This window comes from Giraffa tippelskirchi, chromosome 4, assembly GCF_054371585.1.
Source record: "Giraffa tippelskirchi isolate mGirTip1 chromosome 4, T2T-mGirTip1v1.2.pri, whole genome shotgun sequence".
NCBI lineage: Eukaryota > Metazoa > Chordata > Mammalia > Artiodactyla > Giraffidae > Giraffa > Giraffa tippelskirchi.
Window position 1 is genome coordinate 186,580,735 of NC_137278.1, and position 17,234 is coordinate 186,597,968.

Sequence of the window (17,234 nt, forward strand, 5' to 3'; positions counted from 1 at the left end):
AAACTAGCACAAACTAACTCACCTTTTCCCCCAGCTCAGTGCAAAATGAACAGGAGAAAACCCCCAACTCCCAGCTTCTCCCTTGGGAAAAATCTGGATTGTGATTCCAACAGGATATGATATACTCTAGATGCCCAGGGGCCATGGATTTAGGAGAACAAAGAAGAGCTGGGAGGCTTGCTGCTGCTCCAGAGGATTTGTGGGGCCCATAGGCAGAGGCTGATGTAATCTGATGATCTCTGAATTGGCAGGAAGAGAGGGGAGCAGGGAGAGTGCAGTGTGCATCCAACAGTTTGACTTTCTTTAGAGGCTGTGTGAGGGTCTGGTTTATGTCTCATGCACCAGAGCATCTATGGGACAAGGCATACTCTGGATGCTGGCGCTCAACTGAGAACAAAAAAGAGCTGGGCAGCTTATGGAGAACCAGCAGGAAGGACCACACTAGATGAAACAAGAAATTCAAGTTCTTGACAAAAGAAGTAAAACCTCTCTAAGTGTGAATTTACACAGACAAATCCAGGGAGGATGCACCTACAAGAAAGGTTTGAAAATCCCCAAATCTCTAGCTGATTGGTAACATTCATTTAACCACAAATTAGCATTTGTCATGGGTGCTTGCCATCTACCTCTACAAGGATTAAATCACGTGCTACTGCAGTTGCTGACCTCCAACACCCCTTGAAGAAGTTCAGGGTAGACAGCAGAAATGAGACACTCTGTGCTTCTGGAAACTGGCAAGGACGGGTCTTATAGATAGTAAGATATTTTTAGGAACTGATTTTATGAGCCCCATTCTTGATTCTCCTCATATCTAGAAAAGCACCAAAATCCTTCATATCTAGAAAAGCACTAAAACAATCGTTTCTTGTGACTAGCTGAAGCTTCACGAGACCAACAGAAGCTTTCTACAAAAAAATACATGCTTCATTGCATGTACTCCCCATTCACCAAAGTCACATATATGCTGTCCTTCCCCCCTGCCTCTTTGGAGCAGTTTTTCAGAGCTATCTGAGGTGCTGTCTCACAGACTGGAGTCCTCATATTGCCCCAAATAAAACTTAACTCACAACTCTCACGCTGTGCATCTTTTTTTAAAGCAACAATTCTTTCCCTGTATGAAACCAGTCCATAAGGACTGGGAGAGGTAGCTGTTTTTTTCTTTTTTTTTTAATGCTCAAATCTCAATACAAAGTAAAATAAGGTATACAATGAGAGAGGAAAACACGGGCCCAACCAAAGGAACAAGATAAATCTCCAGAAGTGAAGTGAAAGTCGCTCAGTCATGTCCGACTCTTTGCGACCCCATGGACTATACAATCCATGGGATTCTCTAGGCCAAAATACTGAAGTGGGTAGCCTTTCCCTTCTCTAGGGGATCCTCCCAACCCAGGGATCAAACCCAGGTCTCCTGCATGGCAGGCAGATTCTTTATCAACAGAGCCACAAGGGAAGCCATGAGAGTCAAAATGCATTTCTAAATCATTTCTGAGAATGAAAGGATGAAAAAGGAGGTTAGGCTAGATTAACTTACCATCTTCAAAGTCAATAATTTTGTATGAATCTAACTGACATTACAAAGATCCTCTAGTCTTTTCTCTACCAGGTCTCTCAATGAAAGAACAAAATTAGAAACCAAAGAGAAAATGCAAACAACACTCAAGTGTTGTTCACTGCAAAGCCAAGTTTCTTTGAAACATATCAACATAAAATGGTGCCAGGGCTAGAAAGCAAAGACCTTTATAACAGGCGAATTAAAGCAACAAGTGCAGACACAGAACTAACACTCTTTTATTTCCCTCACAAATGGGTAAGTTGTCACATCACCATATTGACCAACTTCATGAAATGTTATGAATACATCAAATTTGTGGAGAGTTGGTTTATGCTAAAAGAAAAATCTCCAGAAATCAATCTTAAAGAAATGGAAGTATATGAACTATCTGACAAAGAATAAAATATATACATATATATACACACACATGCTCAATAAGCTCAGAAAAATAATGCATAAGCAAAATGAGAATATTAAAAAAACATAAAAATATTAAGAAGAAATTTTGGAGCTGAAGAATACAAAAACTGAATTGAAAAAAATCAATAGGTGGGTTCAATAACAGACTGGATCAGGCAGAAGAAAAAAATCAGTGAGCTCAAACATAGGTATTTGAAATTATTCAGAGAAAAAAGAAAAATGAAGAGTGGAGAAAGTCTAAGGGACTTACGGGACACAATCAACAGGACAAACAAACACATAATTTGAGTCCCAGAAGATGACTGAGAGAAAGAGGCAGAAAGCTGATCTGAGGAAATAATGGCTGAAAACTTATTAATTGTTGGAAAGGAAATGGAAATCCAATTTCAAGAAGCCTGGTGGGCTAAACTAGGACGAGCCCAAGGAAGACTATACTAAAACACATTAAAATTAAACTATCGGAAGTCAAACACAAAGAGAGAACTTTGAAAGCAGCAAGAGAAAAGTGATCTGCCACATAAAAGGGATCTCATCAGTTTTTCAGCAGATTTCTCAGCAGAAACCTTGAAGGCCAAAGGGAGTGAGAGGATATATTCAAAGTTCTGAAAGAAAAAAAATATTGTATCTGGCAAAGCTGTCCTTCAAAAATGAAGGAGAAATAAATACTTCCTCAGGTAAAAAGCTTAGGGAGTTCATCAGCACTAGACCTGACTCAACATGAAATGCTAAAGGGAGTCCTTCAAGTGGAAATGAAAGGATGTTAGATAGCAACAGGAGAGCATAAAGGGAAACATATAGAAAATACAGAATACTGTAAGACTGTAATGGTGATACATGAATAACTTTTAACTCTACTATAGAATTTAAAAGGACAAAGTATAGAACACTTTAATGGTAACAATACATAAAATTTAAGAAGATGTAATTTGTGATATTAATAACATAAAGTATGATGGAGGAAGAAGAGTAGAGTTTTTGTATATGACTAAAGTGAAGTTATAACAAAATTTTAAAAAGTGAAGTTATTATCAGCATAAAACAATGTTTTAAGTATAATATGTTTTATGTAAAGCCCATTGAGTTAGACAAGGCTGTGGTCCATGTAATCAGATTGGCTAGTTGTCTGTGATTGTTATTTCAGTCTGTCTGCTCTCTGATGCCCTCTCTCAGTGCCTACCGTCTTACTTGGTTTTCTCTTACCTTGGATGTGGGGTATCTCTTCACGGCTTTAAGGGACTAGATCTGATAGACAGAATGCCTGATGAACTATGGACGGAGGTTCATAACATTGTACAGGAGACAGGGATCAAGACCGTCCCCAAGAAAAAGAAATACAAAAAAGTAAAATGGCTGTCTGAGGAGGCCTTACAAATAGCTGGGAAAAGAAGAGAAGCGAAAAGCAAAGGAGAAAAGGAAAGATATATCCATTTGAATGCAGAGTTCCAAAGAAGAGCAAGGAGAGATAAGAAAGCCTTCCTCAATGATCAATGCAAAGAAATAGAGGAAAACAACAGAATGGGAAAGACTAGAGATCTCTTCAAGAAAATTAGAGATACCAAGGGAATATTTCATGCAAAGATGGGCTCGATAAAGGACAGAAATGGTAGGGACCTAACAGAAGCAGCAGATATTAAGAAGAGGTGGCAAGAATACACAGAAGAACTGTACAAAAAAGATCTTCACGACCCAGATAATCACGATGGTGTGATCGCTCACCTAGAGCCAGACATCCTGGAATGTAAAGTCAAGTGGGGCTTAGAAAGCATCACTACCAACAAAGCTAGTGGAGGTGATGGAATTCCAGTTGAGCTATTTCAAATCCTAAAAGATGATGCTGTGAAAGTGCTGCACTCAATATGCCAGCAAATTTGGAAAACTCAGCAGAGGCCACAGGATTGGAAAAGGTCAGTTTTTATCCCAATCCCAAAGAAAGGCAATGCCAAAGAATGCTCAAACTACCACACAATTGCACTCATCTCACAGGCTAGTAAAGCAATGCTCAAAATTCTCCAAGTCAGGCTTCAGCAATACATGAACCGTGAACTTCCAGATGTTCAAGCTGGTTTTAGAAAAGGCAGAGGAACCAGAGATCAAATTGCCAACATCCGCTGGATCATTGAAAAAACAAGAGAGTTCCAGAAAAACATCTATTTCTGCTTTATTGACTATGCCAAAGCCTTTGACTGTGTGGATAGCAATAAACTGTGGAAAAGTCTGAAAGAGATGGGAATACCAGACCATCTAACCAGCCTCTTGAGAAACTTGTATGCAGGTCAAGAAGCAACAGTTAGAACTGGACATGGAACAACATACTGGTTCCAAATAGGAAAAGGAGTACGTCAAGGCTGTATATTGTCACCCTGCTTATTTAACTTATATGCAGAGTACATCATGAGAAATGCTGGGCTGGATGAAGCACAAGCTGGAATCAAGATTGCTGGGAGAAATATCAATAACCTCAGATATGCAGATGACACCACCCTTAATGCAGAGAGTGAAGAAGAACTAAAGAGCCTCTTGATGAAAGTGAAAGAGGAGTGTGAAAAAGTTGACTTAAAGCTGAACATTCAGAAAACTAAGATCATGGCATCTGGTCCCATCACTTTATGGCAAATAGATGGGGCAACAGTGGCTGATTTTATTTTTCTGGGCTCCGAAATCACTGCAGGTGGTGATTGCAGCCATGAAATGAAAAGACACTTATTCCTTGAAAGGAAAGTTATGACCAACCTAGACAGCATATTAAAAAGCAGAGACATTACTTTGTCCACAGAGGTCTGTCTAGTCAAGACTATGGTTTTTCCAGTGGTCATGTATGGATGTGAGAGTTGGACTCTGAAGAAAGCTGAGTGCCGAAGAATTGATGTTTTTGAACTGTGGTGTTGCAGAAGACTCTTGAGAGTCCTTTGGACTGCAAGGAGATCCAACCAGTCCATCCTAAAGGAGATCAGTCCTGGGTTTTCATTGGAAGGACTGATGTTGAAGCTGAAACTCCAATACTCTGACTACCTGATGCGATGAGCTGACTCATTGGAAAAGACCCTGATGGTGGGAAAGATTGAGGGCAGGAGAAGAAGGTGATGACAGAGGATGAGATGGTTGGATGGCATCACTGACTTAATGGACATGGGTTTGGGTGGACTCCGGGAGTTGGTCATGGACAGGGAGGCCTCACGTGCTGTGGTTCATGGGGTCGCAAAGAGTCGGACATGACTGAGTGACTGAACTGAACTGAAGGCCCATTGTCACCACAAAGAAAGCAACCACGATATAGATGATACACAAAAGAAAATAAGACAGGAATTGAAGCGTATCAGTATAAAAACTCATCAGGACACAAAAGAAAGTGGCAAGACAGGAAAAGAGGGACAAAAATGCTACAAGACAGAAAACAATGCAAAAAATGGCAAAAGTAAGTCCTTCTCTATCATTAATTACATTAGATATAAATTACATTCTACAATGAGAAGAAACAGCATAACTGAATGGATTAGTAAACAAGATCCAGCCATATGCTGTCTACAAGAGATATACTTTAGATTTAAGGACACATCTGAAAGTGATAGGACAGAAAAAGATGTTCCATATATGATAATCAAAAGAGCAGGAGTCGCCATACTTATACAAGACAAAATAGACTTTAAGTTAAAGCTGTCACAACAGACAAAAACATTATATAATGATGAAGAGGTCAATTTACCAAGAGGATACAATAGCTGTAAATATACATGCACCCCAAATTGAAGCAGAAATATTAAGCAAACATTGAAGGGATGAAAAGGAGAACTAGAAAATAGCACAATAATAACAGAAGATCTCAGTACTGGTTACAATGAATAGAACAACCAGACAGAAGCTCAATAAGGAAACAGAGGGTTTTAATAACACTATAGTGCAAATGAACCTAATAGACATTTATAGGACATTCCACCTAACCTCAGGGCGATATGCTTTCTTCTCAAGCTCGATCTTTCTCTAGCAAAGATCACAAAATGGTCAAGGAACGAGTCTTAACAAATTTAAAAAAATTGAAATCATACCAAGTATACTTTCTGACCACAATGGAATACAAATAGAAATCAGTGGCAGAAAAAAAAAACTGTAAAAATTCTCATATTAATGTTAATTAACACTTCTTAGTTTCTGTTTCTTTTTTTATTTTACTGAAATGTAGTTATTGTACAATATTACATTAGTTCCAGGTACTATATAATGATCTGATGTTTGCATACATTATGAAATGATGACCATGATAAGTAACCATCATGATAAGTAACCTCATACAAAGGTATTACAATATTATTGATTCATGTTTCTTATGCTGTATATTATTAATACATCCATGTGACTTATTAGTTATATAACTGGAGATTTATGCCGCTCAATTCTCCTCACCTATTTCACCCCCAACCCACCCCTTTCCTTCTGGCAACCACTTGGTGTTCTCTGAGAGTCTGTTTTCATTTTGCTTTTTAGATTCTATATAAGTGAGATCATGCAGTAGAAATGAGTACTTTTGAACAACCAATGTGTCAAAGAGAAATCAAAAGGGAAATTAGAAAATATCGTAAAATGTGAAAACACATACCATAACAAAACTTATGAGATACAGCAAAATCAGTTCTAAAAAAGAAGTTTAAAGCAATAAATGCTTACATTAAAAGAAGAAAGATCAAATAAAAACTACAATGAGGTACCACTTCATACTGGTCAGAATGGCCATTATCAGACAATCTACAAACAATAAGTGCTGGAGAAGGTGTAGAGGAAAGGGAACTCTCCTACACCGTTGGTGGGAATGTAAATTGGTATTGCCACTATGGAGAACAGTATGTAGGTTCCTTAAAAAACTAAAAATAGAGCTACCATATGATCTAGCAATCCCATTCCTGGGCATATATCTTGAGAAAATCATGCAACACAATGTTCATTGCAGCACTATTTACAATAGCCAGGACATGGATGCAACCTAAATGTCTATCAATAGAGGAATGGATAAAGAAGATGTGATACATATATACAATGGGATATTACTCAGACATAAAAAAGAATAAAATAATGCCATTGGCAGCAACATGAATGAACTTAGACATTTTCATACTGAGTAAAGTTAGATGGAGAAAGACAAAAATTGTGTGATATCACTTAACAGTGGAATCTTAAAAAAAAAAGTACAAATGACCTTATTTGGGCTTTCCAGGTGGCACTATGGTAAAGAACTCACCTGCCTATTCAGGATACGTTAAGAGATATGGGTTCGATCCCTGGATTGGGAAGATCCCCTGGAGAAGGGCAAGGCAACCCACTCCAGTATTCTTGCCTGGAAAAGCCCATGGACAGAGAAGCCTGGCAGGCTACAGTCCAAAGGGTTGCAAAGAGTCAGACGCAACTGAAGTGACTTAACACACACACATGACCTTATTTAAAAAATAGAAAGAGTCACAGATGCAGGAAACAAACTTATGGTTACCAGCCAGGAAAGTGGGGAAGGGAAGGGATAAACTGGGAGATTGGGATTGATATATACACACTGCTAAGTCGCTTCAGTCGTGTCCGACTCTGTGCGATCCCACAGACGGCAGCCCACCAGGCTCCCCCATCCCTGGGATTCCCCAGGCAAGAACACTGGAGTGGGTTGCCATTTCCTCCTCCAGTGCAGGAAAGTGAAAAGTGAAAGTGAAGTCGCCCAGTCATGTCCAACTCTTCGCGACCCCATGGACCACAGCCTACCAGGCTCCTCTGTCCATGGGATTTCCCAGGCGAGAGTACTGGAGTGGGTTGCCATTGCCCTCTCCGATATACACACTACTATATATTTATAAAGTAGATAACTAATAAGAACCTACTGTATAGCACAGGGAAGTCTTTTCAATACTCTGTAATGACTTATATGGGAAAAGAATCTGTAAGAGTGGATACATGTATATGTATAACTGATTCACTTTACTTTACAGCAGAAACTAACACAACATTGTAAATCAACTACGCTGCAATAAAAATTTCAAAAACAGATTTAAAAACTTAAAAATGAAAGAAGTTCACAAATCAACAATCTAAATCTATACTCAAGGAACCAGAAAACAAAGGAAAAACTAAGATAAAAATTAAAAGAAGAAAGAAAATAATAAAGATTAGAAGCAAAATAAATATAATAGAGAAACAACAGAAAAATAAACAAAGCTAAATTTCCCACATACATAAATAGAAGCTCTATGTATATAGCTTTCTCAATATTTATCCGGCTACATAGTTTTTCCAGGGGAATTAGAATCAATAAGGATATACTAAAGGTTTAAAAATTATGAAAACACTTGAGTAGCAGTTTGTTACATTATACATCATCTTCCTAAAATACTTCACAAAATTAAGAAAGAGAAAAAGTGTAAAAGAATCATCCCATGGGTTTTAAAGAATGTTTATGTGAGATGGTCATTTTTCTTTTTCACATACAAAGGTAAAATTTTTGTTATAATTGACTCATAAATTTTGCACAGTTTCCATTTGCAAAAATATAGACCAAGATAAAAGTTATTTCTCTTTTTACTAAAACTGTTTCTTTTAGCCTTTCTTTGAGATTCTAAGTGCAGTGGGTGCAATAAATCCATTAAAAAATTACTATTCTCTTATCACCTTTAATTTGATTTAATCAGTATTCTCTTACAGATTTAATCCATAAGGAATTTAAAATAATTATTATAATATTACTCTAATTATGCTATTCAAGAAAATAGTACATAGCAGAATTAATCTCAAACCTGGCAATGTTCCATGCATAATTGTGGTTAATTTCTATTGTAACTCAAATAACTCTTGGCTAATTTTCACTTTATCAAGGTACTAATTTCACAAAATATTTACCACTCACAACTTGATAGGGATCAAAGTGATTTCTTTCTATTTTTAAATACTCTCCATCTCCTTGTATGTGTGTGTGTGCATTCTCACCCTGTGTTAATTGGCATCAGTCATTTAAACTCAAACATAAAAATGAAAAATTTAGGGCAATCACTATGTGAAGATGGGCATTTTCTGTTTCTGTTATGATATATTGACAACATGCAGTTATTTTTAATAGGAGAATGGGAGAAGACTTGAGGGAAAGGGAATGTGCACTGGACTGGAAATAAAAGTGTGAATGACTTTAAGAACATGGATACATCCATGCCGATTAAATTTCAAGATGAAATACTTGCTTCTGCAAATAAGAACAAGGCAAATTATACTCAATTAGAAGCTACACAAAACTAATTAACCCTTTTGTGGAAAAGGCATCACTACTCACCTGTGCACCCAGGTTTCTGGAATATTGTGAGCTGCATACACTGTGAAGCTAAGGTGGGAATGGAGCCCAAGATTTACACAGGAGACACTACACAGAGGTGCATGTAGAGGCTGGAAATCTGCATAGAAGCTGCTGCAATGGATATCAATTAGCTGACAGATGGATGTGGATAGTTCAGTTGTCACTTTCTCTATCAAACCTGGGGGGACGGCAGGGAGAGGGATAGAAAGCAGGTCATCTGTGAAGGGTCATCTCTATCACAAACCATTCTTTACAGCTTTGAAAATTTTTATAACAAAATTTAAAGAAAACTGAATTAAAACGACCCTCTAACAACTGAAGCCAATTAGCCATCTGTGCCTCTGTATGCAGTGTGGGATAGCTGCTATAGTGTAATTAATAAGCTTTCATTTCTTCAATTGCATAAATTTGGGGAAGTACAGCCTTTAATCACAAATCATAATTCTGGGTTATTAATTTGTCATTCCAATCAACTATAATTCACAAAATTTTTGGTCTAGATTATTATTGTTTGGAATTAATGTTCAGACAAGGGACACGTTTTCTGTGTGGTTTACACCTACTTTAAACAAACTCCATCTAAGGAATTAATTATAATAAGTTTGATTATGCTATGTTTGCCATTAACTGAACACTAATCATACACATTATGCTACCATAAAAAGAGTGCTAGTACATGGCTGGGATCCGAGGTAAGTTTAGAATAAAAGATTTATGACATTTACTATGTTTCTTCAAAATCAAAGCCTTATTTGAGTTTTACCATTAGTTATTTATAGGGAGTCTATTGATTATCCTAAAAGTGACTTGTCATGAAGGAAGAAAAAATTAAGAAATAAATGAAGAAAAATGACTAAGTACAGGGACCAATAGTTTTGAAATGTCTGCTAGATACCATGCCGATTTAGAGCACATGAAAAGCATCCCCTGATCATTAAATTTAAGGTAAATTTTTCTGAGAATGGTCCTCTCCTTAAACTCTCTTTGCTGGACAAACTCCAACCTGAGTGGGAGGAAGCAGAAGAGGCTGATGAAATGGACGAGGCAGAACTGGACTTTGATAGGAATCTGGCGCCATTAGGATGGAGAAAGCTGAGGATGATGAATGTCATTCCCGGGTAGGATTCGCTGTCAGAGCAGGTGAATAACACTCACTGCTGACATTTTGTATGCAGTAGTCAGTGCATCGAGAATCATAAGACACTGGTGACTTGCAATTATTTTTAATATTCAACTATGCTGTTTCATAGTGTAAAAAATTATATTTTAAAAATTATTCCTTTTTTACCTAGAAGAGGAAACTCTTTAATGGACAAAGATTTAAGTGACAAAGGGTTTTAAGAGATGAATGTATAATACGAAGTGTTATGAATTCCGCTGTCCTACTCTGAGTCACTCATGCCTGACTTTGCTGACAAGTCTCGAAGGTTGGGGGTCTCAAGGCTCCTGTGGTCGTGATCAAGACCCCTTGGTACTTCAGGCCTTGTCCAATACCCGCAAAAGGCCTTCTTAAATCCCACAGGCGGGTCTTGGTAGACAAGCGTGAGGCAGAAAACCCTGCGTTCCTCTATCCATCCTTTGCCAGAAATAGGTACGGAAATGAATGGGCCAGAAATATGTACGGAAATGCCGAATTTCAGATATTTCTACTGTTCAGCCGCCTTGTTCTGGAGAAATTAATGAAAAGACAGTGCAGCCAGTGCAGGGAAGACAGAGGGAAGGAGCCGTGTTCTTGGCGGCGGTTCCCACGTGGGGACCGGGCGCCGGGCTGCGGAGGAGAGCCTGCCAGAGGACAGCCGGCCCTCCAGGCGGTACTTGGGAGGGAGACACCTTCCCGGAGGCCTGAAGCCCGTGCTGCTGGGCATCCACAGCAATCCTCGGCCTCTGGGCAGGACCACAGGGAACGTGATGGGGCCCTGGCGGAGGGATGGGCGGAGCCAGCCTGTGTGGGCAAAGGCAGAAGATTCTCTCTCCTTCCTCCTGATGCTTGGCCTCCGCCCGCGGTTGCTGCTCCAGAAGTCAGCCTCCATCTGACTTCGTCTCGGGGTACCGCACAGCCTCCATTTCCTGGAGGAAAAGGGCCGGAGCCGGTCGGCCTCGACTGGCCGCCTTCCCCTAGCAGGGCTGAGCTAACTTTATAGACGCCTGGCAGGTGTTAGCTGACGATGACTGAGGTTTGTGTAGCGCGAGGAATGGACTGATAGACGATTTCCTTCAATTTCAACCCCAAGCTTGCCAGTCGGACACCAGTTAGTTCTGGTTCAACGACTCCAGGGTCAGAGTGCAGGCCTTTTCAAGCAAGGCGTCCACGTGGTACTGGGAGTGTCGATTGCGGAGTACGTGCTGTGTGGCCTTGGCTTTGTAGTGGTCTGGCCTGAACGCCAGTTCTTGCTCTCCAGATTGCTTGTTTTTAGTCCACTGGTTGAGCAGGGCTGGTGGTGCTCTCCTGTCCCAGATGGGATCCCGGATGCCAGGTCCAGGGGGGGCTCCTTCCTCGCCCTCCCTCACCCCGCACCCCTCTCCCTCCCCCTCGGGCGGCTGGGTCACCTGCAGCCGTGAGTCCCCAAGACCACAGCCCAGAAGAGCTAAGTGACCAAGCCCTCGGCAGCTGAGAAGACGTTGACAGAACAACTAAGCGCATCGTTAGATCTTATGTTCTCAAGATCTGCTGTGATTTTTTAAAAAATTATCATAACATTTTATTTTACTTACTGTACCATAGTTTAAAGGCTTTTGTATTTTGAGTTATAGAAAAAGAAATGTCCGTTAAGATTATGAAAGGGGCCAAGTGTGGGGGCGAGGTTCCCGGGTGGTCCAGTAGTTAAGAATCCAGACACTTACACTGTAGTAGGTGAGATTCGAGCTAAGATCCTACCAGCCACGCAGTTCGACCAATAATAATAATAATAATAATAATAATAATAATAATAATGATAAAAAGATGATGAATGGAACAAGTGGAACAGCTCACAAATTTGGCATAAGCGTATTCAGTGTGGAGTCGCATCACACAGTATTGTTGTTTTTTTGAGACACGTGCACTTTCTCATAAGTAGTTTCCAAAACGGAAATTGCTTTTTGGTTCTTGTGTGCTGTGCTTAGTTGCTCAGCCCTATAGGACTCCTTGCAACCCCATGGACTGTAGCCCACCAGATACCTCTGTCCATGGGGATTCTCCAGTCAAGAATACTGGAGTGCGTTGCCGTGCCCTCCTCCAGGGTATCTTTCCCAACCCGGGAATCCAACCGGGGTCTCCTGCATTGCAGGCGGCTTCTTTGGTTCTTAGTTGGTTTGAAAAGAAATTAGCAGAATGAGCTAGACGCTTCCTCCAATAGTATGTGTGCAGTGTTCCATTCCCAGGAAAGAGGCCAGCTTCTGCACGGAGCTTCTTCCCACATCCTGTCCCTCAGTAGCTCTGCCCTTAATTAAACATTTTGTTGTTGTTGTCCAACACGTGCTATTATTCACTTAGTTATTCATAAATTTGTACAAAATTTATGAGATGGCCAAATTCTACTCACTTGCTGTGTTTCTAAAATTGTGCCCTTTGTTGAAACAGCCTGAGGTGACAAGCAGAGTGAAAGAGCTCTAATTAAAATTCTCTGAGAAATCAGCAGTGGCAATTAATGAAACAGAAGAGGAAAGGAGCATAAAAATAGTCTTTAAAGAGGCCTCATCAAACTCTGGAGGCCAACCAACAGGGTTTCTCCTGAACAACAGGAGGCAGAGAATTATAAATTTATAAAAACATCTTGTTTCTCTGGTCCCCAAATTGTCTTCTGAAGCAGGAAGTACAGACTTCTTGTTAATAATTCCCAATCTTGTGCAGATGAATGCATGTTAAAATAAATCATAAAGTTGAGTTAGAGATCTCATTAATTCAAGCCCCAGCACATATTTTAGAGAATCTTAATTATTGGGCTAATTACTCAAACTCCACTTTTTACTTTTTTGCAGAAATACAGGTCTAGGCTAGAATTTGCTTCTTTAAGGTAGTATAGAGATGTATGCTTCTTCCAGAACTCTGGGTGAAGAATGCATTTCAGTTATCATCAGGAATGTATTAAGGACTCAAAGTACTGGGCTTGGTGAAATATGGGAAAATGTTTATTGCACCTGATTTTGCAATGACTAAAGACATGTAGTAACAGGAAATAAGCAATGACAATATATAGGTGATTCAGTTCAGTTCAGTCGCTCAGTCGTGTCCGACTCTCTGCGACCCCATGAATTGCAGCACGCCAGGCCTCTCTGTCCATCACCAACTCCCGGAGTCTACCCAAACCCATGTTCATCGAGTCGGTGATGCCATCCAACCATCTCATCCTCTGTCGTCCCTTTCTCCTCCCGCCCCCAATCCTACCCAGCATTAGGGTCTTTTCCAATGAGTCAACCCTTCACATGAGGTGGCCAAAGTATTGGAGCTTCAGCTTCAACATCAGACCTATATAGGTGATTAAAATGCATTAATTAGAATGTTTTGTTTGCATTTTTATGGAAATGAGGGAGTTAAGAGTACATGACTTTATTCTAGTGTACTTTTGAATGAAAAATAGTCTCTGTGTTGTTGCTGTTTGTCAGTTTCTGTACTTCTCCTGTTCAGTGAAGTCTGTGTTTTCCTTGGAAACATAATCTGTATTAAAATCTGGTTTGTTTTTCATGTTCTAAATAAACTTTGTTTACACAAACAGGCAACATGCCCGATTTTAATGAATGCTGGTGTAGAGCACAGATATGATCAGATCTCTTAGCTTCAAGGTATATTGTGGAGAATCCATAAGAATATTAAGCATGAGAATCAGAATCATCAATAATAGTGGCTTATTGTTAGATCAACATTTTGTTTAAAGAGGGTTCTAGACTTTTATTTCAGAGAACTTAAATAGAAAGCAACTGCATGTATATACTGGCAAATGTTCATTTCATTTTGCTGTCATTTCAGCACTCTTCCTTTCTGCTTTTTAAACTACTGTAAGGTGTTTCTACATAATAAAATACTAGAAAAATATATTTATCTTTTTTTATATTTTTTTAAGTTATTTTATTTTTTTAAAATTAGTTTATTTTCTATTTTTTAACTTAATGATATTGTATTTGTTTTGCCACACATTGTCATGAATCCAACATGGTGTACATGTTTTCCCCTTCCAGAACCCCCCTCCCACCTCCCTCTGTAGAGTAAGAAGTATGATTTATGAAAAGTTTATGAGAGCTGCAGATGGAGAATTTTTAATCCAGAATTAATTCCTTTTCTGTGATGACTGAGCATGGATTATAAGTCCCTGGGAACATTTCTTGCAGTTTTGTGGACTCTCACATCCTGACCCCTGAAGAACATAGGCTGAGAGGAATTTATTCCAACATTCCTAATAGAAAAGAAGAAAAGGCCAGTTTCATATAGGCATACCTCTGGCTTATTCACTCCTCCTTCTTTTACTTGTACTCTGTGCTAGGAATATTGTTAGGGGGTGTCTACCTCTCCCCTTCCTTGGTGGTGCTCTGGAGTTTTATTATGTGAATGCTTGGAATAGGGATTTTTGCACTAGCACAGGTGTTTTGCCCTTACCCTTTGCCATACCATTTTCCTCTGTGATGTGAAGTGGGGGAGTTCTTCCTATGTATTGAATATAGTAAATCCTCTATATATGAATGAGTTCAGTTCTGAGAGTGCATTTGTAAGTCCAGTTTGTTTGTAAGTCCAACAAAGTTGGCCTAGGTATCCAGCTAACACAATCAGCTATATAGTTCTGTACTGTAATAGATTTATAATACTTTTCACATAAATAACATATAAAAAGCAAACAAAAAATAAACATTTTTAATTTGATAGTACAGTACCTTGAAAAGTACAGAAGTACAGTCCAACAGCTGGCGTACAGAGACTGACATCGAGGGAACGGGTGAGAAGAGTTACTGACTGGAGATGGAGAGGAGCAGGTGGGAGATAGTGGAGCTGGAGAGTCCTTAGCAGTAGGAGATGGAGGGCAAGCTGCAGTTTCACTCATGCCTGAACACACGTTCGCATCTTTCAATGTTCACAGCTTGAAGGTTCATATGTAGGGAACTTACTGTATCTTCTGAGTGGTGGGAATTAGAGCTGACGGGGTATCCTGCTATACACAACTTTCTACTGAAAACCACTAAGGGTATGGAGGGCAGGTCAGAGTTATCGTCTGTGCTTCACTGTCACTTTTGACAGTGTTAGTTGAACATCTGTGAGTCAGATCATTTCCTTAAAGATACTCATAAGTGTTCATAAGCCAAATACGATCTGCCTGTGCAAACAAGAGCAATCTTGACCACACCCTGCACTTCACATACTGTCCTATTCTTTATTCATATTAGGAAAACTGAGGATCAGAGAGTTTCATTCTTTACAATCAGAGTCAAAAAAGGGGTCGAGTTGGAATTCAAAACCAGTTCTGCCTGATTCCAGAAGCCAGACTCATTGCTGCACAGCACACTATCTACCCTTTTCAACAGAGGCCCAGTCCTCCTGTGGCTTACAGTTTCGTAGGCTCAGAGCTTCTGCGAGCACTGAAGTATTTCAGAACCAAATCCTCCCGCCTGATACATTAAGTTGGTGTTTCAAATAGAGCTTGATTTTAAAATGGAAATTAATGACCTTGAAGAAAGACATCTGCTACTTTTCTGACTTCTCTTACATCAGAATATCATTAGTTAAATAAAATTCTCTATTTTCTTAGAATGGTTATAAGGGCATTTTCAGAATTCCTTAAAAAAATCTCAAGCTCAAAGGCAGTGGATTTTTATTCACTTGCAGAATAATCACTACCGTCAGTAAAAAGAGTTTTAGCAAAAGTTTTTTCCCTCAAAAATATTTTTTTGTGTGTGTTATCATCATATTTGGAAAAATTAAGTTATTTTTGGTTTTAGAAGTTGTTTATTTAAAAAATATATGGGTGCATATATGTTTTACCTTTTGCTGAAGTGTCTGAATTTTGATGAAGATTCTGAAAAAGAAAAATAGGTCCAAAGATACACTTGTTATTCAGAAAACAAATTTGGAAAACCAAACCAATAATGTCCACAATCTACATACAGAAATTTCTCTGCCATGATAAAAAGAAAATGCATTTCTTGGTATCTTATATCCACATTACTTATTAAACAGGAAATCTAAATTGTAAGATGAAAGAAAAGTCTTCTAACTGTCATAATCAGCAATCTTGGTTATTTGATTCAAGAAAAAAAATTCTAGCATAAGCTCAGCCTTCTTAGTATTATTTGAACAGTTCTGCAGATATTGCCTGGTGGCAAAATAGCTTCCCTAGTGACTCAGACGGTAAAAAAAAAAAATTGGCCTGCAATGCAGGAGACCCAGGTTTGATCCCTGGGTGGGGAAGATCCCCTGGAGGAGGGTATGGCAACCCACTCCAGTTTCTTTCCTGGAGAATCCCGTGGACAAAGGAGCCTGGTTGGCTACAGTCCATAGGATTGCAAAGAGTCAGACACGACTGAAGCAACTCAGCACACACCCACAGATAGTGCCTAAATTCAATCCCCCTTCCACAACAGAGACTGATATTTTAATATAAAATATTTGTCATTTTCGCTGTTTAGTGTGTTCAGTTCTTATTTTAACAGTCATTTAAATACAGGCTTAAAAACATCAGACAGATTCACTGTATAGTTTCATTTCTTTATTTTGTAGGATTCAAAAGAGAAACTGGTAGTCAAACACTTGAGATTGTATCCTGAATTTAAAAAAAATACTATCTGAAATTTTGTGTTTTTCATTATCATTCAAGTTTGTATCCATTAGCATGGTGGTTTTTATTTGCTTGTTTGTTTATGTTTATTGTACAGCTGGAGTTATTTTAGTGGTTTAGAATTTACTGGCTATAACTTCATTATCATGAAAACTATGTAAGGTAGGTGATTCACAGATTCACTAAAAGCTACATTTCAGTCCAAAAGCAAATTCAGTTTTCTAAC

The 17,234-nt window shown here is 39.0% G+C and overlaps 1 protein-coding gene across 2 annotated transcripts in view; it reads right to left on the minus strand.

Annotated features, from left to right (window-relative positions):
- PIK3C2G (phosphatidylinositol-4-phosphate 3-kinase catalytic subunit type 2 gamma) overlaps positions 1 to 17,234 on the minus strand; it is a 387,527-nt gene that overhangs the window by 305,174 nt on the left and 65,119 nt on the right. For both annotated transcript variants that reach the window (XM_081592337.1, XM_081592336.1), the window contains exons 9-10: positions 16,216 to 16,249; positions 9,255 to 9,453 (exon numbers count right to left, since the gene is read on the minus strand). In XM_081592337.1, the coding sequence (XP_081448463.1) occupies positions 9,255 to 9,453; positions 16,216 to 16,249 (233 nt within the window). The remainder of the gene's footprint in view (positions 1 to 9,254; positions 9,454 to 16,215; positions 16,250 to 17,234) is intronic.